The sequence below is a fragment of the Hipposideros armiger genome, unplaced genomic scaffold (assembly GCF_001890085.2).
Source record: "Hipposideros armiger isolate ML-2016 unplaced genomic scaffold, ASM189008v1 scaffold_67, whole genome shotgun sequence".
Lineage (NCBI taxonomy): Eukaryota > Metazoa > Chordata > Mammalia > Chiroptera > Hipposideridae > Hipposideros > Hipposideros armiger.
In genome coordinates, this window is record NW_017731417.1 from 2,884,455 (window position 1) to 2,909,612 (window position 25,158).

Sequence of the window (25,158 nt, forward strand, 5' to 3'; positions counted from 1 at the left end):
TTTAAAAAATAATAAATAATGCAAAGAGCTAAAAAGTCAATAGGTAAAGTGGAATTAAAATTTTTTTTTCAATTGATCCAAAAGGAGATGGGAAAGAAAGAACTGGAACAAAAAAACAGTGGGGATGAATGAAGCGAATGGTAAAAGTAGACCTAAATCCAGCCACATAAATCACTACATTAAATGTAAATGCTCTCAGTCTATGCTAAGATGGTAGCCACTAGCCACATTTCAAGTGCTCAGTAGTCACCATATTAGACTTACTAACCACCTTGACCTAATTGGCATCTATAGAGCACTACACCCAACAACTGCAGAATACATATTTTTAAGTATATATGGTACACTCACTAAGATCAACCATGTGCTGGACCACAAAACAAGTCTCAAATTTATAATGAGACACTGAATGTGGTTTTCTGGCCACATTGAAAATGTTAGAAATAAATAATTTGTCTTGGAAAACATTTGGAAATTAAGCAACACTGCTTAATGGGTCAAAGAAGAAAATATATTTTGAACAAAATAATATGAAAATATACCAAAATTTTTAGGATGCAGTTAGCACAGGGATAACAGGGAAATTTATTGCTTTAAAATGCTAACATTAGAAAAAGGTCTAAAATCAGTGATGTTATGTGTCCACCATAAGAATCTAGAAAAAGAAGCAAAGTAAACCCAAAAAGAAGTAGAAGAATGAAAGAGTAGAAATCTCAAGTGGAATGTATCCCCAAAATGCAAGGTTGGCTTGACATTAGAAAAGCCAATCAATGAAATTCAACATTAACAGAATAAAAGAAATTTATATGATCATTGCACTAGATGCAGAAAAAGCACTTGCGAAAATTCAGGACTCATTCATGTTTAAAAAAAAAACCTCAGAAAACTGGAAACAAAAAAGTAAACTTCCTCAATCTGATAAAGAATGTCTATGAAAAACCCACAGTTAACATCATATTTAATGGTGAAAAACTAAAGGATTTCCCCTAAGTTCTTGAACAAGACAAAGATATCTGCTTCCACCTCTTCTGTTCAATATACTGAGATCCTAGCCATTGCAGTAAGACAAGAATAAGACAAATATAAGAAAGGAAGAAGCAAAACCCTGTTTCAGATGACATGAGTATTTACATAGAAAATCCTAAAGGAATCAACTACTACAATACAACTAATGAGTGAACTTAGAAAGGTTGTAGGAACTAAGTTAATTTGCAAAAAGTTGTATTTTTATATACTACAGCAAAGAATTGGAAAATGAAATCTTGATATTTCATTTATAATAGCAAAAAAAAAACCCCACAAATACTTCAGGATGAATGTACAACAGATGTGCAAGACCTTACAATCTTGCTAAGAAGACTGAAATGAAGGGATATGCCTCATTCACTAATTAAAATACCAGTTCTCCCCAAAATAGATCCAACACAACCCCAATAGAGACCCCACAAGGCTTTTCCCCCCATGAAATTAACAAGCTGAGTCTACAATTCTTTAATGAAAATGAATGTCTTGTAATACCAAAGACGATAAAGAAGAGCCAAGTTGAAGGTCACACTCTTTCTGACTTCAAGGCCTACAATAAAGCTACAGGCAACCTAATTTGTGGTATTAGCATAAGGATGGACAAATAATGAGCAAACTACAGATTCCCTAAATACATTCACTCTTATTTGTCTTTTCAGCAAATGGCACTGGAATAATAAGATTTGCATGTGGAAAGTGAACTTGACCCTTACCTCACACCATACAGAAAAATAAACTTAAAATGGATCATAGACCCACATATAAAAGTTAAATCTATAAAAATTTCTAAGGAAGAAAAAAACAAAAAACCTTTGCAGGGCCGGCCGAGTGGCGCGTTGGTTAAGAGCTGGCTTGGGACGCCAGCTCTGAGCAGCAGGGCCCCGGTTCAGATCCCACAAGGGGACCAGTGACACTGCCCTCTACAGCTAAGATGGTGAACAACAGCTCAACCTGGAGCTGGGCTGCCGTGAGTTGCCAGCGACGGGGTAGGCTGCAGTGGGCTGCCATAAGCTACTGTGAGTGGCTAGCAGCCAGTGTGAGCTGCCAAGAGCCGCCTTGAGCAGCAGTCCAGAGGCCGGTGACCGATCTGCCTCACCCAGGAAGAGTGCAATGATAATACCAACATGGCCCAGTGAAGTGACGTCCTCCACAACTAGACTGTAGAGCAAAATGACAGCAACTTGTCTGTTCCCCTCCCCCAATTTCCCAATAAAATCTTTAAAAAAAAACCAAAAAACCTTTGCAAACTTGAGGGAGGTAATGATTTCATAATACACAAAGCACCAAACAAAAAAGATAAATTGGGCTACACCAAAATTTAAAATACATCCATCAGAAAACATCTTTAAGGAAATAAACAGGCAAGCCAGAGACTGGTAGTAAATATTGGCAAAATTCAAGAAAGGAGTGGTGTCCTGGATATATAAAGAATCCATATAACTCAATTCAAAAGAAAATAATTTTAATTTTTCTAATGGGAAAAATGTTTTAATATAATTTACAAAGGCAGATATACATATAGCCAAAAAGTGCATTCCTCTACACATCCACCAGTATGTTTAAAGTTAAAATGACACTGCCAAATGTTCACAAGGATTGTTGGTTGGTACAGCTATTTTGGAAAAATGGTAGGCAGCTTCTTATAAAATTAAATTCACACCTACCCTATCCAGCAATTCTATTCCTAGGTATTTACCCAACAGATAGGAAAACATATCCACAAATACTTGTACAAGAATGTTCTTAAGTAATTTATGATAGCCACAATTTTCTGACAGCTGTAGTCTTTATCAATAGGAGGAGAATAAATAAAACTATGGCATAGCATATTCAAACAATAAAAAACTAAGAATAAAAAGGAACAAATTCTAAGACAACATGGATGGATATCAAAAACTGCTTTACACAAAAATGTACATAACTGATTAAATATTATGAAGATCTAGGGCAGGGGGGGAAAAAACTTAGCGCTATAAAGGCAAGACCAATCAGGGTTAGAAAAAAATAGTAACAGTGACTTTCTCTGTAGGAATGGGGGCGAGGATTTGCTGGGAAGGACTGTGGTAACTGACCTGTTGGTGATATTTGGTTGATAGGTAAGTTTTTTAATTTGCAGAATTGGATGCACTTGTCAGAACGCATCTAATGTTTCACTTAAGATGTATGCATTTTCATTGTATATAAATTTTACCTGTAAAACACCCTGTAAATATTGAACTCTAAGTTAATGATACGGAGGGAGAAGTATTGGGGAGAGGGGTAGTGTATTAACGTCTACCACTTACTTTGAAATGTATTTACACCAAATGGGTTGACGGATGGAAAGAGGGTTGGAGAGATACGTAATAACGCAAGTAAAATGTTCACTGTAATATTATTTCAACTTTGTTTGAAATTTTTCATAATAAAATGGTGGGGATGAGTAATTGCAGGACTCACCCAGGATGTATTCACATGTCCCCATATGCACTACCCCCTAGAACTCTTGCCCCCCAACAGGCTAGATCAAAGAGGGCATTCGAGACTGGATAACGGAGCTGAGAGGAATAATAGCCGCATCAGGGTTTCTGGTGCTAGAATACTGGAATCCAGAGCGGTGGTTTTTTTTATTTTTTTATTCTGTGCTCCTGGGAGCGTAGGTGCGTGGGTGGGCTTTGAGCCTGGGACCACTCTCGGCAGGCGGGGAAATTCTTAGTTCAAAGATGCCCACGCATCTATTCCTTTATGTATCTTTATTCACTCCCACATTCTAGGGGCTGGTGATTTGGAGGGGCAGTGTGTGGATGGGTACACAGGTGGGGGCGAGATTTATCTGAAGGGGGCGGAGCGCCCTCTTTTGGCCCGAGAGGGGCCCACACAGCCCCCTAAGCACCTGACCCGCCTCTTCAGCACCCACTCCCCGGATCTGCGCGCGGGAGGGTTGGAGTATCGCAGCCCCCTTAGGGCCCGAGGAAAGCCGGGCATCTGCGGGCGGAGACTAGCGCTGGGGGCCGCCCCGCGCGGCCGTGGGGCGGGAGACGGGGTGGAGTCGCTGCTGCAGCCAGCTGAGTGGCTCCACCTGTTGCAGTGTCGGAGCGCGCCGGCCAGGCAAGGCTAAGACCTCTGCTCCCCGCGCCGCTCTTCAGGACAGGGCCGAGACGAGGAGGTGAGCTGGGGACAGTCCCAGCGGAGGGGGCGCTCCCGGAAGGTGAGATTCGAAAGCGGTCGCGGGGCCAGCAACCCCTGAAAGGTGGGGTTTGGGGAGGGGGCCCCGCGGTGTGGAGAGCCTTGCCTCTGGTCTGCATGGGGCGGGGGAGAGCATTCCGCGCGGAGCGCTGTCGGCGCGAAGTCTCTGGAACGCCCCGAGGCGGCCAAGCCTCGGTGGAGGAGATGACACTGCCTGAGATCACGAGCTCCTGCCCGCGGGGCTCTGCCAGCCCCTGGTCCTTGGCAGCCTCCCGGGGAGCTGGAGCTGGCTCGCGCGCGGCGCGCGCTTCGCGCCCGCGGAGCGGACACGTGGGGACGGGAGACGCCCCCGCGCAGGAGGCCGGAGGCCAAGGGCGTGCTGGTTGGGGCCAGACGAGGGAGGCTGACCGAGGCTGCCCTGCCGGGGGAGATGCGCCTAACTTCCGTCGCTCCCTTACTCCAATCTCCCTTTCTGGTCTCCTCCCCCAGCCGCTCGGCCCGCCGGAAGCCGCGCAGCGTGGGGGCCGGGCGGGAGGTCGAAACCTGTGGACGCCGCTCTGCACAGTCCCCGACCGTGCGCCCGCCCGGCACCTGCTCCAGCCGCCGCGCCCCGGCAGCCGGGCCGGGAACCCTGGGGGCCTGAGGCTCCGCGCGACGCCGCGACCGGGGCTCAGCACCGCGGACTCACTTGGAGAGGCACCGGCGGAGCCAGCCGACCGATACCCGCGTCCTCGTCGTCGACGGCTTGGGAAGCGATGGTCAAAGAGACCGAGTCCGCGAGGCTGTGCTGCCCCGCCAGCCTCCCGGGGCCCCCTACCTGCGCTCTGGGGGAAACGCAAGTCCGCCCGCGTTTGCCCTGAAGACGCGCCCCCCCAATCTGAGCCGGACGGGGCGCCGGGGTGGAAGCAGCGCCCGCACCCTCCTGCCCAGCAGAAGCGGACCCTGCGCCGGGTCCCTCGGACCTTCAGCATCAGAACTCCAAGGTGGGCGGAGACGGCTGCGAAAAAGCGGACCTGAAACCAGGAGTGGGTGCGGACGTGGAGTGTCAGCTCCGCAGGAGCGGGCGAGGCTGCGGCCCGGGGCAGCGCCCAGCGGCCATGGGCTAGCGGGCCGTCGGGCGTCCCGGGGCGGGCTGAGCGCCCGGCCGAGCCCCGGCCTCCCGGGAGGGCCTGGGCAGGAGTGCGCCCGCGGTCACGGCCGTCCGGCTCGGTGCCGACGCCGGGGTCCGGGCCATGGCCGGCCGGGGCTGCGGCTGCGGCTCGGGCCACCTGAACGAGGACAACGCGCGCTTCCTGCTGCTCGCCGCGCTCATCGCGCTCTACCTGCTGGGCGGCGCCGCCGTCTTCTCCGCGCTGGAGCTGGCGCACGAGCTCCAGGCCAAGCAGCGCTGGGAGGAGCGCCTGGCCAACTTCAGCCGCCGCCACAACCTGAGCCGCGACGAGCTGCGCGGCTTCCTCCGCCACTACGAGGAGGCCGCCAAGGCCGGCATCCGCGTGGACAACGCCCGCCAGCGCTGGGACTTCACCGGCGCCTTCTACTTCGTGGGCACCGTCGTGTCCACCATAGGTAAGTGAGCACCACGGGAGGGCGCAGGGCCGGGAGGAGCCGCTGGCATTTTCCTGGATGGGCGCTCAAAGGGCAGAACGGCGCTTGTCAACCTTCATCACCTCCGCGCTCAGCGGGGCTGCGCCGCTGTGAGCTGTTTCCTGATCAACAGGTGACGTTGCCTCCCCGCGTCGCTAAATGTGGCCCACGGACCAGTTGCATTAGCATCATCTGGGAGCTTTTTATAAATGCAGTTTCAGCGCCGCCACCCCCTCCCGCCATCCATGACCTTCTGAGTCAGAATCTGCAGTTAACAAAGTCCCCGGTGGACTTGAATGACCCTTAAATTGGAGATGCTCTGCTATGGGAGATTTTCAGTTTAGTTAAGGAGACGTTGCTTGAGTTCATGGAGCTTTCCGGAGAAAGCTTACAAATTGGGACAGGAACCTATAAACGTTTATTGCGTTAGTACCACGCGCAGGGCACTGATCTGATCAGATGCGGAGGCACAAATTTAAAAAGACCCCGTCCTTAGCAGGTTGTCTGTGCCCCTTCCCTGATTCCCCAACCCTGTTCCGCTCACCAATTCCCCAATAAAATCTTTAAAAAAAAAAAAAAAGAGAGCCTGTCCTTGACTTCAAGCTTACAGGGAGAAGATCAGATTGAATACCAGGATGGGAGTTAGGAGGCAAAAGTGCTAATGAGGATGGAAACTGTTTTCCACCAGGATGAATGGGGCTTAATCAGTTAGTGTTAGGTGTGATTTGGGTTTGGAGACTAAAAGTGCTTTGCACACTGGAAGAGGAGAGAATTGCATTCAGAGGCCCCATGAGCTACTGATCTATAGAGTAGTGCAAGGAAGGCTAGGAAGGTCTCCTGGCTAACTCATGGAGGGGAGGCTTTACTATCAGACTTAGGAGCTAGAACACATCTAGAGGCAACTGGGAGCCATTAAGAATTTTGAGCAAGAGTGTGGCATGGCTCCAGTCAGTTAATGCCTTTTTTACCTGCAGAAGGAAAATGTTAGGAGTCTTTGCACCACACCCCTAAGGATTGTTCACCCTTGAAACATAATGGAGTGATAAGGGGTTGGGGAAGATGTGGAAGTTCTGAAGAAAGAAGAGAGCTGGAGCGGAGGTAGGGGCTACGAAGGCTATGCTGAAAGGGAGTGGCTCCCAGGAGCCAGGCGCCAGGAACAGTAACAGCTCACAGTGGCAAATGGCACAGGGGGCAGGTGGTCTGTTACTGTGGCCCCTGTGCTTGCTTGTAAGAGAGCTTGTCAGTGAGGCGGGATGACAAGGCGAACATCCTTGAAGCTCGCACACATGGTTGTCTTAGGTAGACATTCTGCCAAAAGAAAGAGCACGAAGTACAACAGATCAGCCTTAGGCCTGATGAGTCGAGAAAGATTTCCCAAAGTTAGTCTAAAGCCCAGGGCTTCGTTTGGTGAGTAGGAGGCAAGGCAGAGAGGGCTGGCATGATTAGGGATGCCCGGCTTACAGCCCCCACCCCATGTGGCCCTGCCCATCAGCAAGCCATTAAGATACCACAATAACTGGGTATCCGGCAAGAAAAACTCACATATATTTTCCATGATGACCAGAACACCGGACCCTGAGGGGGACAGAAAGAGTAATACCATCCGAAGTTCTCTTTCCCAGCCCACATTCCCCGCTGGACTCTCGTAGCAGAATTCCCTAAGTTCCCAATTGTGTCACCTCCCGTGTCCCAGGAAACGGTTCCAGAATTTCTGTGTAGCGAGGGCTAGATGTGAACAAACTGATTCAAAACTTACCTTGAATCTGCTATGTTTGCATAGCAAGTACGGGGTTTTTATTTAGGTCGAATATTTATGTGAAGTGGTTTTCATGGGAGATTAGGAGGCTACATTCTCCCTGATCACCATCACTGCAAACCACTCCTTGTTACTCTCCATGGACACAGAGATAGGAAGGAGCAGAGTGTGTGTTGTAGACCGGTGAACATGAATACCGTAGGAACTAAGGATGTCATGGATGGGTGGGCATGTAAGAGGCCAAACATAGTGATGGAGCCTGGTGGAACAGAAGGAAACCTGGACTGGGCGTCTCAAGGTGGAGCTGTTGGTCCTGCCTGTGTAACTTGGGCAAGTGTCTGAACTGTTCTCAGCCCCGTCCTCATCTGAGATGTCTACAAAGTGTTTGCCTTGGTGTCTGGCACACTGTGGCTATTCAGTAAATACAGAGGGTGCCAAAAAAATGTATACACATTTTAAGAAAGGAAAAAATGATTAAAATTATAATAATATATACTGATAACAGAAGATGAATACAAGTCACGTTTGACTTCTGCAATTACAAGAGGTGCTCAAAGTGGTTACCATCAGCGCTCAGACACTTTGATTATGGCGAACTACTGTTTGAGTAACGCTGACCAAAGTGTCCACTTGTGTACATTTTTTTGGCACCCCCCCCCGTATTAGTCCTGTCACTTGCCCGTTGCCTCCCCCTGACCCTGTCCCTCTGGTGAGGGACAATGAGCTCATGTATGTTCTTTAAAAAGTACGAGGCACCATATAAGTATGGCTTATTTTTACTTTCTTATTTCTAACATTTTAAATTATTTCGTTAATTGCTGTTGTAATAACAGCACTTCCTACCCTTTATTAGAGTACATATTAGGCACATACTGGGATTATTATGTAAATATGTGATGCAGCTAATTGCTGTGTTATATTCACAGTTTGTTGACACATCTTCATGAGGTAGCTGTGATTATCCCCATGGTATATATGAGGAAACTAAAGCTTCACGGTCTTTGTATAATAAAGTATAAAGGAGAAAAAAGTTACACCATCTATAAAGACATCACCCGAAGTTAAGCGCTGTTAACATTTTGGTGCATTTCTTTCTGTTCTGTTTTCCCTATGCACACATGTGTGTGTGTGTGTGTGTGTGTGTGTATTTTTTAATTGGGATCACATTTTACAAACCATGTATATCTTATATTTTAATCATAATATTACATGGCGGTGTTTTTCTTCTAAAAATTGGTCCCATTGTGCTTTATTCTGCAAAGACTTTGAGGGCACAGACAACAAGACAGCGTAAGTAAAATAATCATAAAATGCAAGTAAAACTTCAGAACCAGGAAAACATAACAGAAATATGGAAAGCAAAAGGATCTAGGAAGTCGCTAGACAGGAACTTTCTCTTAGCTCGGGTTCCCTCAGAAGCAGACTTTGAGCCCAGAGTTTGAGTGCAAGCAGTTTATTGGCAGGGGCAAGGGGTACAAGCAGGTGAAGGAGGAAGTGATACAAGGAAAGTAAGTCAGTATAGGTATGGTATGCTATTAGGAGCCAGAGTGGGCAACTGGTACAGGTGTACCTTGGAGATATTGTGGATTTGGGTCCAGACCATGGTAATAGAGCGAGTGTTGCAATAAAACAAGTTGTAATCTTTTTGCTGGTAGAGGGTCTTCCCTTCCACTTGCAAAAAACACAACACTAGTGAGGCATTATTCACAATAACCAGAAGGTGGAAACAACCCAAATGTCTATCAACTGATGAATAAATAAACAAAATGTGCTACATAGATACAATGGAATACTATTCAGCATAAAAAGGAATGAAAGGTTGATGTATGGTACAACATGGATGGACCTTGAAAACATGATACTTGGTGAGATAAGCCAGACACAGAAGAACAAATATATATAATTCCACTTATGAGGTACCAAGAATAGGCAAATTCTATAGGGATAGAAATAGAATAGAGGTTACCAGGGGCCAGAGGAAGAACAGATGGGTTGTTTAATGGGTATGGCATTTTTGTTGGGGATGATAAGAAACTTTGGAGTGTACATAGTGGTGATGTTTAGACAACAGTGTGAATGTATTTAATGCCATTGAATCGTACACTTACGAATGGTTAAAATAACTATTGTGTACATTTTACCACAATTTAAAAAACCAGAGCAGAATATTAAAGCAAAACTCAGGGACATTAATTCCCAAAGAGGCTGGTGATCAGACTGGAAGTAAACATAAACTTGAAGTGCTCAGAGAAGTAGATGGGCCGTTTATCCTGTAAAGGACCTTCTGTAAATATCTTTTCTTAAATATGCTTTTGTTAGGAGTTTGTTTCTGTATTTGCCTGTGTGTTTATAACTCAGCTTCTGTCCAAAAAGGATTTGAGGTCATTTGCATACAATACGGTCAGGGTAGGCTTAGGCTTTAGCCAAATCTCGGTAGCTTAGCACACAGAGCCCACTGTGGGTGCAGTGACCCCCAGGGCACTTGTCCCCTGTCTTGGCACAGTGTTCCAGGCTTGTTTTATTTTGTGGCTCGTCTTCATTAGCTCACGCTTCCGCGACTGCCCAGGAAGGGGTGAAAGTTCTGAAGAGTGGGGCACCAGCAGTTAAGTGGCCACCACCTGGAAGTGACATACGTCACCTCCACACACGTTTCATTGGCCAGTCAAATCACATGGACACACCCGACTTCAAGGACTTAGGGAACTATTTTCCTCCCATGAGTCCAGAAATGGGTAGGACTCGATACTGATGAACAGCATGGATGCCTACGACGCGTACATGAGTACAGTACACTAGAAATGGGTACTAATGGATTGAAGACATTGGGGAGATAAAAAAAACCTTGAGTAGGAGAGGACAGTTAAGCCACCAATTATTGACACACAGAAATATGTAGCAAAAGGGCCTGTGTAATTGCCAAGCCAGCTGCTTGGAAGACAGCAACTTTTTCAGACTTGAATAAAAATATCTCCTATGGGTTATCCTGAAGGGGAGTAGATAGTGTGGTGACTAATCCCCACGGCATCCCGGCCATAAATAAGAAAGAGAACCGTGTGCCGCTATAACCCTCAGTACAATGTGCAATTCAGTAAAAGTCAGAGCTATGTAGGGAGCGCATGCAGCCCCAGCTGGCATGGGCCGGGAAGGACATTTAGAATTCTCATCCTTTGCTGTAACTCGCCTGAGGGGAGTGTGGTGCTTGTTAAAATGCAGGTGTTTTGGGCCCCCTTGCAGAGCTCCCGATACAGTTCGTCTGCATTTTAAGAAATTTCCCCAGTGGCTCTGATGCGTTGTAGGCAGGACAGGGAGCGCACCTGAGGCGTGTGTGATAGGCACGGGGCTGGACATTGAGACCGCCTCTGAGGATCCTCGCCATTCAAACCTGGTCCATGAATCGGTGTTGTCAGCATCGGCTCTGACCTTGTTAGAAAGGCAGAGTCTCAGACCAACCCCAGACCAGCCAAATCAATCTGCTCTTGCCCAGAACACCCAGGTGAGTCCTAGGCATGCTGCAGAGAGCCCTGGAGTCCAGAAGGCTGTTGTTTTGTGATGTTGCTGACGAGGGCCAGCCCTCTGTGCTTCAGAGCATAGACACACCGGGGTGGCCAGGCTGGAGTGGAGGGGAGGGAGATGAGCTCACCTGTGGCCCTGGTGGACCTCCTCACCAGCGGGTAGTTACGAGCTGGAAGTGACCTAGAGCACCACTACCCAGATGCACGGATGCAGTGGGCTCGGGCTGAGATAAGGGACCCTGGCACGTGTGGGTCTGAGGAGCTCAGACGCGGAGATGCCAAGCCCCACCTCAGTGGTAGATGACCAGATTTTATTCATTTTCGTGGAACAGAAATAATGATACCGGTGCCCCTTTTTGGCCCGGGTGTGGCTTGCGGTTAGTACTTGTGTAGCAGTCTTCTTCATGGTTCCTGTGAAGTTCAGGAGCTGGGCTGACACTCAGGTGCTATGGCTGGGCCAACGTGCAAATCCGTGTGGGGCTGAACTGAATATTGTTTTCAGAATCCGTTTTTCGTTTTCCCTGCATGGGAACAAGGCTGAGGAAAGCGCTTTTGAAATCGAATTATATCAGGTTCAAACAATCAAATATTGGGAAACACCATTTCACAGTATAAAGCTGGAAGCGGACATCAAATATGATGAACAGGCATTCAGAAAAAATAAAACATCACACAGATACATTAATGGATGTCACATGTTAGTGGATGTCATACGTGTGTCAGGATTTTAATCATGTGTCGAATAGGCACTTTACATTTTACGAAGCATTTGCACACACACCTTTTGAGGTAGACGTTATTAATTCCATTTTGGCAATAAGGAAACAGATGTAGAAGGCATAAATATCTTACTTAGAACTACACAGCTATAAAGTGGAAAGACAGGATTAGAACCAGATTTTGTTTTGTTTACCCTTTGTTACTAAAAGAAATACATATTTGTTTTAGAGGACTGGAAATATCTGGGAAAGTATAAGAAAGTAGAAATCACCCATAATGAGAACCACTGTTTACGGTTTCATGCATCATATTATTATTTATTGATTTTTTTTTAAAAGATATTTTTATTGGGGAATTGGGGGAGGGAAACAGCACTGGGGAATCAGGGAAGGGAACAGACAAGTTGCTGTCCTTTTGTTATTCAGTCTAGTTGTGGAGGACGTCGATTCACTGGCCCATGTTGGTATTATCATTGCGCTCTTCCTGGGTGAGACAGATCAGTCGCCGGCCATTGGTTGGCCGCTCACGGCTCTCACCAGCTGCCAGCCACTCATGCTGGCTGCATGGCCACTCACGTTAGCTCACGGCAGCCCACACCATCACCAGCGATTCATGGCAGCCCAGCTCCAGGTCAAGCTGTTGTTCACAATCTTAGCTTAGAGGGCGCAGCATCACTGGCCCATGTGGGAACCGAACTGGTAGCCCTACTACTCAGAGCTCACGCTCCCAAGCCAACTCTTAACCAACTGACCCACTCAGCCGGCCCAAAAGTTTGGTGCATCATATTATATTAAACCTGAAGTACCAAAGATTTTCCTGAATCTAAGATACATCATTATTTTAAATACCATTAAGAAAGAAAAGAATGCTGCCAATTAAATTCTGATATGCTAGCAATTGTGAGGTCATCCCAACTTAAGAGATGCTATGATGATGTTGGAAAAGGTATATCTTAAAATCGCTGAAATATATCATATTTTGTATTTGATTGTTTTCCATATAACCATTAGAACATGAGCATATTGTTGTAATTAGGTAAGAATGAGTTTCATTATAGCTAGAATTTCTTTGATTTATGCTCAAGTTGATTAATTTTAAACATGACAGGTACCTAAAGCTCATCTTCTCTGCATTAACTAGCTAATCCTCCCCCCATTTTTCTGATGGGACCAAGGGGATGTTGGGTTAGTCATTGTATATGTGTGTTTTGGATTTTAAGGATTTTAGACCTTTGTCATGTTTGTGTCATACTCTCCATCATGATTGTTTTCTAGTCCATGTTTATTATTTGTATATCGACACATTTTAAATTTCTGTGCAGTGTCATATTTCGGCCTTTTCCTATTGTGGTGTCTTCCATTGCCTTTGTGCTCAGAAAATATTTTCCCATCCAGATCTTATAAAAATGCTAGTGTTTGTTCAGTATTTTTCGAACTAGTCTATGCTTTCAGTCACAGCAGTAGGTTGTCAAGCACTTTAACATATCGTTTCATGTGAACAATGAATGCTGTTGAGATTATAGCTAAGGATCCATGCGTGGTCACAGGGAAAAGGGGAGCAAAACGAGTGGTCGGTAGGAATTTGCATTCACTCAAGGTAGGGGGAGCGGCCATCTCTCTTGGGATCTATCTTCAAAAGTTTCATGGGGAAGCCCAGACTACCTGTTCTGTGAACCCTGGGTTCATTCAGTTATTTGGTTCCTACTTTAACATTTCAGTCTCTGGAAATCAGAGTTATATTGCAAGACACGCTCTCACTCTGCACTGTCTAGCATCCCAGTACACATACATGTTAATCGCAGCTTGTTTCATTAAAAATTCTTGTTTATACTGTAGAACATGGTGATTTCCTCTCATCCTCAACTCCATCCTATTCTCTCTTCCCCTCCAAGCCTTTCTCTAGGAAGGAGAGATGGTTTTGGTATGAATGTGTAACTAATTTTTGTGCTCCTTGGGGCCCTGCCTAAGTGTTGTGTTCTATTCAAAGAAGCATGGTCCCTTAGCCCAATGTAGTGAAAGAGTAGATTTAGTGTTTGCCTGCATATCTCTAAGGAATATTAAAGAGTCTTCAATTTATAAAACAAAGGAAAGTTCTCTTCCTTCTCCTCTCTTAGTCTCTCATATCTCAAAGGAGTTCTGGAGCCTTCCATCCCTAAACCCCTCCCCACATCGTCTCAGCCCTGTCAGTCTTTCCGTCCCTTCTCATCCCCACTCCCAGCTCGCTCTCATCTCTGTTATCACGATTGACTTCACCCCTCCAACTTCGTTTAGCTTTCTCTCCTTCAGCCTGGACCTGCTTTCTCCATAGTAAAGGAGAGCCCTGGGAGTTGACCAGCAAGCCACAGTCCTTTCCCCTTGGGAGGAAGGAGGAAGAGGGGGGAAGACTATGATCACCTGTGCATTGGTGACTTCACACATGGGGGCACTCTCAGCCTGTGGAGGAGGACACTCCTCCTGAGACCCAGGAGCACACGGTTCTGCTGAGGACAGTGGGGAAACACACTTCATCACCTCGTCAGGAGGCATCTCCATCATTACGCTGCTCCCCCTTCACCCTCCCAGCTCTGCGTCCTTCAGTTGAGTCTGAATTGTCAGACATGATACCACTTTTCGGAAATGCTGCACTCTTAGCACACCCACTGCTCTTCCTTTGGCCAGAGAGCCCATCTTTATTTATTTATTTTTTTAAAAGATTTTATTGGGGACTTGGGGAAGGGGAACAGCCAAGTTGTTGTCCTTCAGTCTTAGTTGTGGAGGGCGCAGTTACCTCAGCTCCAACTCCAGTCGCCATCTGGCCGCCCATCAGCAGCTCCTGGCAGCTCAGCACAAGGTACTGTGTTCAATCTTAGTTACAAGTGGGCATAGCCCACCATCCCATGCGGGAATCGAACCAGCAACCTTGTTGTTAGGAGCAAGTGCTCTCACCAACTGAGCCATTCTGCCACCTGTTGGCAGCTCAGCAGCAGCTCAGCTCGGGCGCAGCTCACTGGCCCATGTGGGAATCAAACCAGTGACCCTGTTGCTCAGAGCTTGTGCTCTTAACCAACTGAGCCACTCGACCCACCCCAGAGAACCATCTTTAGAAGCCCAATAAAGAGTTCAGATTTTATTGTTCCCACTCTCTGATCAATCCCCCACATCTCTTCTGTTGATCACCCATCCTTGGAAGGGAAACCTTGTGGTCCGCAACCCAAAGGTCAGACCGTGATGCAAAGGAGTGTAACTTGAATGGGCCTAGAGGGGAATGAGGCCTGTGCCCTGGAGAGAGCAGCCCCACCACAGACACTCAGCTTCTAATTGTAACACAACACTGTCCTGGCCAGACAGGTCGGGTGACAGCTTGACTAGAGTTTGCGTCCCCCGGTACAGCTTTGATCTTTGAGCTCCAGGCTGCTTTTCCTGGAGCGACAAGGACAAGAAGCTCTTCACTCCTGTTGGTCAGTAGAAGCATCTTGATTTTTTCAGTTCACCTAGTTACCTGTTTGTGCATGACGCTTGGTCATTGCAGAGGGCGAACCAAGCATATCAGCTGCTTCATTGTGTGACCTGATTTCTAAAAGGAGGAGCAAACGGCAGTTAGATTCTCTTCGCTCTTTTGATTCTCGTGTCTTCACGTTGTAATCCATACATAGTACATACTATTCTGGGTGTTTGGTTTTTTTCCTTATACATTATTTCCTATACATTTTCTCAAGAATTTTGTGTGTTCCTATTAATATGAAATCATTGATTTAACTATCCTCAAGTTGTTGGACTTGGGGATTATATGTGATTTTTTTTTTTTACTTTGTATACAATAAAATTTATGAAATTTATTGGGTGCTTATTGTGGTTAAACCCAGTACACATCTTTACGTATGTTTACTTCTCATAACAACTCCACGAGGGTAGGTACTATTAGTATTCTCATGCTGCAGACCAAAATCCTGTGCCCAGAGAGCTTCCATGTGATGTCCTGAGTTACCCAGATGGTGGTGGTGTGGAACCTGCCTTCAAGGCACCCCTCCTTTGCCATTTTTCTTCCTTTGGGGGCCTGTTGTGGGAAGAGTTGCCAACCAAAGGACCGTGACCTCTTTCTTCAGCTGTGATGGTCCCCAGGTGACTGGGGATAATATGAGAAGACAGAGATGGTCTGGTTAGCAGACTTTTGTGATAGTACAATATAATGTCTGCAGTTCCGTGGGTAAAAGGTTTGGGTAGTGTTCTGCCTACCGACCAGAAGTCCATGGAAATGGAGGCTATACCTTCTTTTATAATATTTCACAGTCCTCTCAAAGTTGCAACCGTTCTCCCATCGCCATGACAACTAACGTGCCTGCCCCGAGGACTTTCATCTCCAAGTCAGATGTATTTCTTTTCTTTCAATTCATTTCAATTTATTTATTTTATTATTAGTTTCAGGTATACAAAGCAACATAATGATTAGACATTTACACACCTCGCAAAGTGATAACCCTAACAAGTCTACTCCCCATTTGACACTGTACATAGCTATTACAATACCATTGACTCTATTCCCTATGCTGTACTTTACATCCCATGACTATGTATTTTTTTTAATTATAGTTGACATTCAATATTATTTTATATTCATTTCAGGTGTATAGCATAGTAGTTAGACATTTATATAATTTATGAAGTGATACCCCCCAGTAAGTCTAATGCCCATATGGCACCATACATAGTTTTTACATTATTGACTATATTCCCCACACTGTATTTCACATCCCTGTGACTATTTTGTGACTACCAATTTGTACTTCCTAATCCCTTCACCTTTCTCACTCATTCCCCCAACCCCCCACACATCTGGCAACCATCAGTTTGTTCTCTGTATCTATGAGTCTATTTCTGTTTTGTTTATTCTGTTCTTTACATTACACATGTAAGTAAGTGAGATCATATGGTATTTGTCTTTCTCAGTCTGACTTATTTCACTTAACATAATAACCTCTATGTCTGTCCATTCCTGACTCTGCCTGTGAGCTCTTGGCATGTTAGCTCCTAGGTTATCTGTGTCGGGTCTTGCGTCGTATTAAGCATCTGATGCAGACCACAAGGCATTGCTTTTACAGATCACCTAGGGCAGTGGTTTCAGACTCGGCTCCAAAGAGTCCCTGGGCTTCTCTGTGGTATCGCCAGGGCTGCCTCCAGGGCCAAGGGTACCAAGTTCTTATCTCTGTTACATTTATTTATGTCCAAAATTTGATCTTATCCTGCCGCCTTTTTATTGACTATTACATTTTTTTGGTATCTAGAATAGATTTTTATATAGCCGAATGCACTCATTTTGACTGGCAATTTTTTCTGTGGTTTTTAAAATAAATTCAGGTGCTCTTCATGGTTGAGATAAATAGTCTCATCCATTCTTTGTTTAGCTCTAACTCATCTCAAATTGTATTAGAAAAGACTGCTTTTTAAGTGGTTTTGTGTGATTGGCTCTATAATTATGCCTTGATTTATATCTAAAATTATCACATCATGATTTGAGAAAGTGCATTTCTCAGAATCCCCTTTTCTATTTGAGTGTTTCTTTGTATCCTGGTATCTGTATATATTTCAGCTGGGTTTTCTCTTATGTTATAGAATTTTGGAGTAGGAGAGAACATAATCTCCAAATACACTCCAAACCTAGTAAACATACCCAAAATAACATTTCAGTTGTGTGTTTCGGGGCATGTAAATTCAGTTATTGATTTCATCATGTGTAACTTTTATTATTTTATTAATACCATTGTTTACCTCTTAATGCTTTATGTGCTAACATCTGTTTTTAAACTTAGATATGAAATTCCTGCAATATATTAGCAGATATTTGCTGACTTTAGATCAATCATCTCTCCAGTTGTGATTTTTAGTAATTGTTTTAGGTAAACCACTTAATACATTTTTATATTCTCATTTTTTAATCAGTTTTAGACTTTTCTCTCTGTAGGGGAATTTGGCACATTTAATGTTTAGTCTCCTATATAGCATCCTCTTTCGTTTTGTACGTCTCTTATTTTTCTATTCTCTTCAATTCTGTACCTTCTAGTTCAGTGAATTGAGTATACTTTTTGTCATTGTATGTGTGCTCAGAATAACATTTATCTAAACTTCCTGCAGATAGGATAAAAAAAAAACAATTTTGCCTCTATTTTTCATGTTTATAAATAAAACTAAGACCCCTTTCTTTGAATGATACAGAATCTTGCATTTTGGGGTTCAGCCCCATTCCCTCTACCCGCTCCTGTCTCCAGGGTCCCTTGTTGCTGTATCTTGTTCTCTGGAAAAGCTTTTTGAAATTACATTTCTTTTTTCTTTTTTATCTTGGAACCTGCATTGTGTTCTAAGATAACTGAGAACACCTCACCTCCATTACCTTTTTCTCTTTAGTGATCTTAGCATGTCTCCTTTGGTATCTCCTCTTCATTTCAGTTTCATGCTTCTCATGCCTCTGGACTTTTAGGCTTTAGTCAATAATTCACTTAACACCATTGCATTATCTCAAGCCACCTGCTTTCAAGCAGAAAGTAAAGGCAAGATAATTAACCTTCAAGAGAATTACTTTCCTATGTGGTCTGAAAATAATGCTCCATTTAACACTGAATGGAGAGGGGAAAAAGAAAGGAAACAATTTTCCCCTGATTCTTCTGTGCTCTGTGCTCCAGGCTGCTTTTATTCCTAATTCTGCAACCACTTTTATTAGCATTTCAGTCTTGAGGTTGGATTGTCTCTTTCTGTTGCCTGTACTACTGTGTCTTTGTCTCAGTAATTAAAAAGGAAAAGAAAATGATAAATATATCAACTACAGATTGCGTTGGGCGGGTGTGGCAGAAGACCCCAGTAATGATTGCCTAAAAACTAGAAGTGTACTTTTCTCATATTGCAAGAAGTTGAGAGCTCTGCAGTCCAGGCTCGCCAGTATCCTGGCCCTCTCTGTCTTTCTGCTCTGGTAGGTCTAGATGGTGACTCTTTCACGTGTGCTTACAAAACAGTCCCTTTAGTTCCAGACATTGTGACCACCACCAAGGCAGGAAGAAAGGGAGAAGAGAAAAGACAATGGTGCGTGCCCACTGAATTAGTCCCGTAAAAAGAACTTTCTTGGAAGCCTCAACTTTATTCCCATCTCATCAGCCAGACTGTGTCAGAATGCCCTCACCCCAATCTGCCTGGAAGTGCATCGTTATCGTGAACAAAATTAAGGTTCCTTTATGGAGGTAAAAAAGGAGAGTGTTGGTGACAACGATATTGTGTAGGCAACCTAAAGGTGTATCCTCTGAAAAAATATTGTCTGGGCATGTTTCCTTTGGGGATTATTTTGGAAAGTAGTCTATGAGTAGTTGATGTCTTGATCCAAGTTTTTTCAATCCTGGGAATTTTTTCTTCAAGTATTTTTTTGTTTTTGTTTTTTTTTTAAAGATTTTTATTGGGGAATTGGGGGAATGGGAACAGCACTGGGGAACTAGGGGAAGGGAAACAGACAAGCCACTGTCCTTTTGTTCTTTAGTCTAGTTGTGGAGGACATTGCTTCACTGGTCCAAGTTGGCACCATCATTGCGCTCTTCCCGGGCAAGGCAGATCAGTTGCTGGCTTCTGGACAGCCGCTCACGGTGGCTGCTGGCCACACACGGTAGCCCATGGCAACCCACTGCAGCAGAGGCTGCAGCCCAAGCCGTGGTCGGCGACTCACAGCAGCCCAGCTCCAGGTTGAGCTGTCATCCCGCATCTTAGCTGTGGAGGGCAGCGTCACTGGCCCTCATATGTGGGATCCGAACGGGGGCCCTCTGGCGTCCCAAACCAGCTCCCAATCATCGCGCCACTTGGCCGACCCTCTTCAAGTGTTTTCTTAATGATCCTTTGTGTGTATGTTTATCTTGGCACCCTTATTAGTCACAGTTTGGATAGTCCTGTTTTTCAAAGTCTACCGGGTACTTTTGCTTTGTGTTCATCCGTTTGCTTAATTCCATGCTTTGGATTTGGCTCTCCATTTATCTTCTAGCTAATTAATTTTTTTTCCATTGTCTGATTACTGTCTGCTGATTTTAACTGTGTTTCCAGAAGATATTTATTAAGGACCTACTATGTGTCGGGCCCTGGTATAAATACTGCAAGTTCCTCTTTGCTATTTCCCTGCTGTCTTTATTATCATCTTAATAGTTCTTGATTTATAATTATTTTTTTAACATCCTCAAGACTTATTTTTCATCATTGGAACTTTGTACGTTTTGACCACTTTCATCCGTTCCATGCACTCCCCCATCCCTCACTTCTGACAATCACACTCTCCTGTCTGCATCTGTGAGTTCAGTTTTTTGGTTGTTTTTTTCTCTTTAGATTCCACATATTAGTGAGATCATAAGTATTCGTCTTTCCCTATCTGATGTATTTCACTTAGCATAATGCCCTCAAGATATATCCATCTTGTCGCAAATGGTAGGATTTCCTTCTTTTTATGACTGAATAATATTCCATATTGTGTATGTATGTGTATGTGTACGCATTTTACTTCTGTTGATGGACGTTTAGGTGGTTTCCATGTCTTGGCTACTGTAAATAATGCTACATTGCACATGGGGGTGCAGATCATCTTTTCAAGTAAGTGTTTTTATTTCCTTTGGGTATATACCCAGATGTGGAATTGCTGGATCATAAGGTAGTTCTAGTTTTAAGTTTTTGAGGAACCTCATACTGTTTTCCATAGTGGCTGCACCAATTTGCAATCCCAGCAGTGTATGAGGGCTCCCTTTTCTCCACATTCTTTGCCAATGTTTGCTATTTCTTGTCTTTTTGATAATAGCCATAGTAACAGGTATGAGGCAGTATCTCATTGTGGTTTTGATTTGCATTTCCCTGATGATTAGTGGTGTTGAGCACCTGTTCATGTATCGTTTCCATCTGTTTTGTCTTCTTTAGAAAAATGTCTATTCAGATCCTCTGCCCATTTTTAAATCAGATTGGGTTTTGTTTGTTTTTTGCTATTGACTTGTGTGAGTTGTTTATATATTTTGGATATTAACCCCTTATCTGATTTATGATTTACAAATACTTTCTCCCATTTGCTAAGTTGCCGCTTCATTTTGTCAGTGGTTTCCTTTGCTGTGCAGAAGCTTTTTGGTTTGATGTCGTCCCACTTGTTTATTTTTGCTTTTGTTGCCTGTGCTTTGGGTGGTTTATAATTTCTATCTCCCTTTTCTATCTTAAAGTAGATTTTCTTCATTCAATCTTGTGTGTTTGTGAGGTTCCTCCTGTCTTAGTTTCTCTGGCTATTTCCTATAAGCCATTCCCATCCCCAGCAGAATCTTGAGACCTTTCTTTGGGGCTTAAAATTTTAAAACTGAATTTATGTTACATTTAGCATTTTTCTCACTAAGGCCTGTTTTATTAATTCTGGCTGTTGATGTTTTCTGCCCCAGATGTTATATTTTGGGTACTTGGTGTGGAGGAATGCTATACTATTTCTTGACCTACCATATTTTTTAGACTAAGTTTTTTGTTCTTTTGTTTGTTTGTTCTTTGTTTTTTTTAACAGCCAATACCAACACAACAAAAACAAATGTGTGAAAAGCTTTGATCATATAGGGATATACTTGTGTTCCATTTAATGAAACGATGTATGAAGACTGAATTCTGAGAGTTGATAACTTAAAAGAACAACCACAACTTTTTCTTCAATTAATTAAGACAGATTTCCTGGAGGACGTGAGGTCTGGGCGCTGGTTGGGAAGAATTGATGACCTGCTCATTTCTCAACAATCCTTTGAGTTAGGGAAAGTAAGGCTCAGAGAGGGTTAGTAACTTTCCCAAGTACACACGCCAAGTAAGAGAGTATATCAGTTAGGAATTTTGTTTAGCTTCAAGTTAGAAGACTCGGAAAACACACAGTTCTTTATCTCAGAAAAGAGGTCTGCACTGCATGTAGGCAGTTCAGGGCTGGTATGGTGACTGTACAGTGTCAGCAGGGAGTCAGGCCTTTTTAGCTGTGCTATTTCTACGGTGTTGCCCTGGTCCTCAGGGCTCAACATGGCTGTTGGAGCTCTGGCCATCACATCCACACCATAGGTACATCCAAAAGAAGTAGGATGGAAGAAAGGAAGAGGAAGGATGTGTCCATTCCCTTTCAAGGAGATGTCTTAGCTCAGTTTCTTTAAGAACCAGACACTGGACTAAGGTGGAAATGATCAAGGAAGTGCTCCCAGAAGAGACTAGTAGGAGAGTGAAATAAGTGAGGATGAGAAAAGGGAAGAAGCCAAGCTCATTTTATGGAGCTCTGGAGCATAAATTACACCTTGAAATTTGTCCCACCTTGAGGCAAAGGAACTGTGCTTTTACATTCCCACACCGGTCACTCATTGGCTATGACTCCCAGTGGGCGGGACCTAAAACTCCTGGGCACTTGGCTGTCCATGCTCACAGGTGTCAGCTATTAGCAGTCAAGCCTGCAGCAGCTGGGGTCAAGGGGTTTAGGGGAATCTGGGTGAGGCACAAACAGTGTCCACTATAGGGGGCTTTCCAGAAATTCCACATAATAGTTCCCTTAGATTTCATTGTCCAGAACTTTGTCACATGGTCATGCCCAGCTTCAAGAGTGGCTGGGAAATGAACTCTTTATTTCGGATTGTAATGTGTCAGGAAACAATTACTAAGGAATGAGGAGAGAACGAACCTTGGAGGCATCTAGCCGTGCTTGTCACAGGACTAGAATCAATGATGAATCACAAAGAGCCTTAACTGTCAGGCCACAGGTGGGAATTCTGCCCAGTGGGGCTGGCCTGCTGCTAGAGACGGGGAAGAATTGCATAATGACAAGTGGAGTGCCAGGGAGATTAACCTGGCAGAAGTGTGTCTGGTCTCTTAGAAGAAGAGTCCAGAGGCAGGGAGAGAAGTGAGGAGGCTGTGACTCACAGCCCAGGATCTGGAGCGCCAGGACAGCAAGGGAACAGCAGAGGAAGGTAGAAGGTCCACTGGGGACAGCCTGGATGCAGAGCTCAGAACGAATTGCCTCCGCCTCGCACAGGGAGTGGGGTAGAGTGTGGCGAGGGCAGGATGCAGGGCAAGCTACCCCAGGCAGGATGGGAGCAGAACCAGCTGCAGAGGTGGTCATGGGGGTCCTTCAAGGCTGCCCGGTTCCATTGCTTCGGCTGGGCCTGGCTGGCCAGCCTTCTCGTCCCTTCCCTCCCCTTCCCTCCCATTCCCTCCCTTCTATCCCTCCTTCCTGCTCTTCTTAACTAAGGTTGTTACCAATGTTAGTCTCCAAAGGAAAAACAACAATGCAAATGAAAAGGAATATTTAATTCTTGTTAAACTAAGGTCATTAATAAAGCTCTCTGACAAAAAAAAATATTTAATGGAAATGAAAAGATAATTTATTGACACATATAACTGAAATTTCCACCTCAGACAAGCTAGATCTGTGGGTTCAAACCATGTCATTAGGTCTCTCTCTCTGTGTTCCTGTCTCAGCTTTGCTTTGTCCTTATGAGCACCAGTCTTGGGCCTGCTTCAGAGCAGTGAGTCGGGCCCCAGCAGCTTCAGATCGGCATGATCTTTAGCATCCAAGGAAAAAGACCAGGTCTTCCCAGAGCCCCTGAAGAGAGCCCTACAGGCCCTGAGTGGCCATGTTTGCATGACAAACTTAACAAGAGCAAAGGTCAGGTCACACACCACCTCTGCTGTGGGTGGGAGGATGTGTTGGAATGGGATGCAATTGAAAGTAAAGAAGGGCAGAATTTCCAAGATGCTTGGTAGACCTGGAGGGAAGTAGGAAGGCTGGCCTCCAGACACACACCACTGTGGGTCACTTGGTGGACGATGCTACTGTCATCAGAAACAGGGCACCAAGGTGGGTCAGGTGGAGGGATCCTGAGTTGACTTTTGAAAGTGTTGAACTTAGGGTGCTACAATGTTATGACGACTACAGGTCACTAGGCGATAGGAATTTCTCAGCTCCATTATAATCTTAAGAAAGCACCCTCTTGTATGTGGTCCTTGTTGATCAAAACGTTATGCGTTTCATGACTGTATCCAAAAGAGATAGTCATCTGTTTTTTTCTTTTCTTGAGATATCTTTGTCTTGTTTTGGCATCAGGACAATACTGGCCTATAGATTGAGTTGGGAAGTGTTCACCTATGGTTCTTTTTTTTTTTTTTTNTCAGAAGTTCCCACATGTCTCTGCTCTGATACCTTGCCCTGGATCAGTGATCTCAGTGAGGATGTCTTGTCTTCATATGGCAAAACCAGTGCTGAGACAATGAGGTGAGGATCTCACTCGGGAATGGCCCATTGAGATGGACACCTGGATATCTGTGGGTGCTCCATTCATTCTGGTGAAAGGCGGGGATGTACACCTGCGGTGGAACTGGTAAAAATACCTGCCAGCGTTGAGAAAGCTCACTGGTGGCCAGACTCGGCACATAGCTCTTCCATTTACTAGAGTATCTTCATTTATGGATGAGAACACGGAAGCTTAGAGGGGTGAAGGAAAACTCTGGCATGTGCTCAAATATCTGGTGGCAAGGAGAAATCTCAGTCCTGGATGGCCAACTCCAGAATCCATAATCCCAACCCCTGCCCCACCCAGACACATGATGATCACTGCCTTCTCTCCCACCCGCTTCCTGGTTATTGGGAACCAATTACACAGACACTGTGTTCTCTCCTGTGTGTCCGGCCTGTGAAATGCCTCCCCTTATCTGTACATAGCCCTTGGGAAAGGGAGCCTCTCCACGGAGCTTCTAACTAAGCATGGTTTGTTTCTGAGGTGTGCACAGCAAGCTTCTCTGTCTGGCTGCTGTTTTCCAGTCGAATTGGAAAGTTTGAGTCTAAGGTGTTAGACATTAGAGTTTGAGGAATTTTATTTTCATTAACACTTTGGGAATGTTAATGGCAACCTGGGTTATTTCAGGAGCGTTTCCCATGAAAACTAGTGCGGGTATTTTTTGGAGATTAAAAAAATATGTGGAAACTAGAGCACCCTTCCACCCCAAAGAGAGGATGGTGTCCTTTTCGTGTCCTTGGGCCTGAGAGATCGGCAAGTCCATCTCCTACCTCTGAAGACTTCCTCTTCCATTCTCCCTCGCTGAACTGAAGTGTGGGTCTTACCCAGAGGCTGGAGACAGTCTGTGAGCCTCCCTCAGACCTTGTCTTTGTCTCTACACGTTTCTGGCAGGCAGAAGTCAGCCGCTGTTGCCCGTGTGTCATCCTCCACGCTTTTTTTTTTCTTTTAGCTGAGCCATCCTGCCACCTGTCGGCAGCTCAGTGGCAGCTGAGCTCGGGCCGGGAATCGAACCGGCGACCCTGTTGCTCAGAGCTTGCACTCTTGAGTGAGCTCTTAAACAACTGAACCACTCGGCCAGCCCCATCCTCCATTCTCTCCTGATCGCTCCCCATTCTGACAACTCACCTCGCCCCTCCTTTGGC

General features: G+C 45.0%; 1 protein-coding gene across 1 annotated transcript in view; it reads left to right on the plus strand.

The window, feature by feature from the left end:
* Positions 1 to 5,399: 5,399 nt before the first annotated feature.
* Positions 5,400 to 25,158, plus strand: part of KCNK13 (potassium two pore domain channel subfamily K member 13) — a 99,748-nt gene continuing 79,989 nt past the window's right edge. Inside the window, exon 1 of the mRNA XM_019642338.1 lies at positions 5,400 to 5,754. Within this exon, the coding sequence (XP_019497883.1) occupies positions 5,421 to 5,754 (334 nt within the window). The 5' untranslated portion in view covers positions 5,400 to 5,420. The remainder of the gene's footprint in view (positions 5,755 to 25,158) is intronic.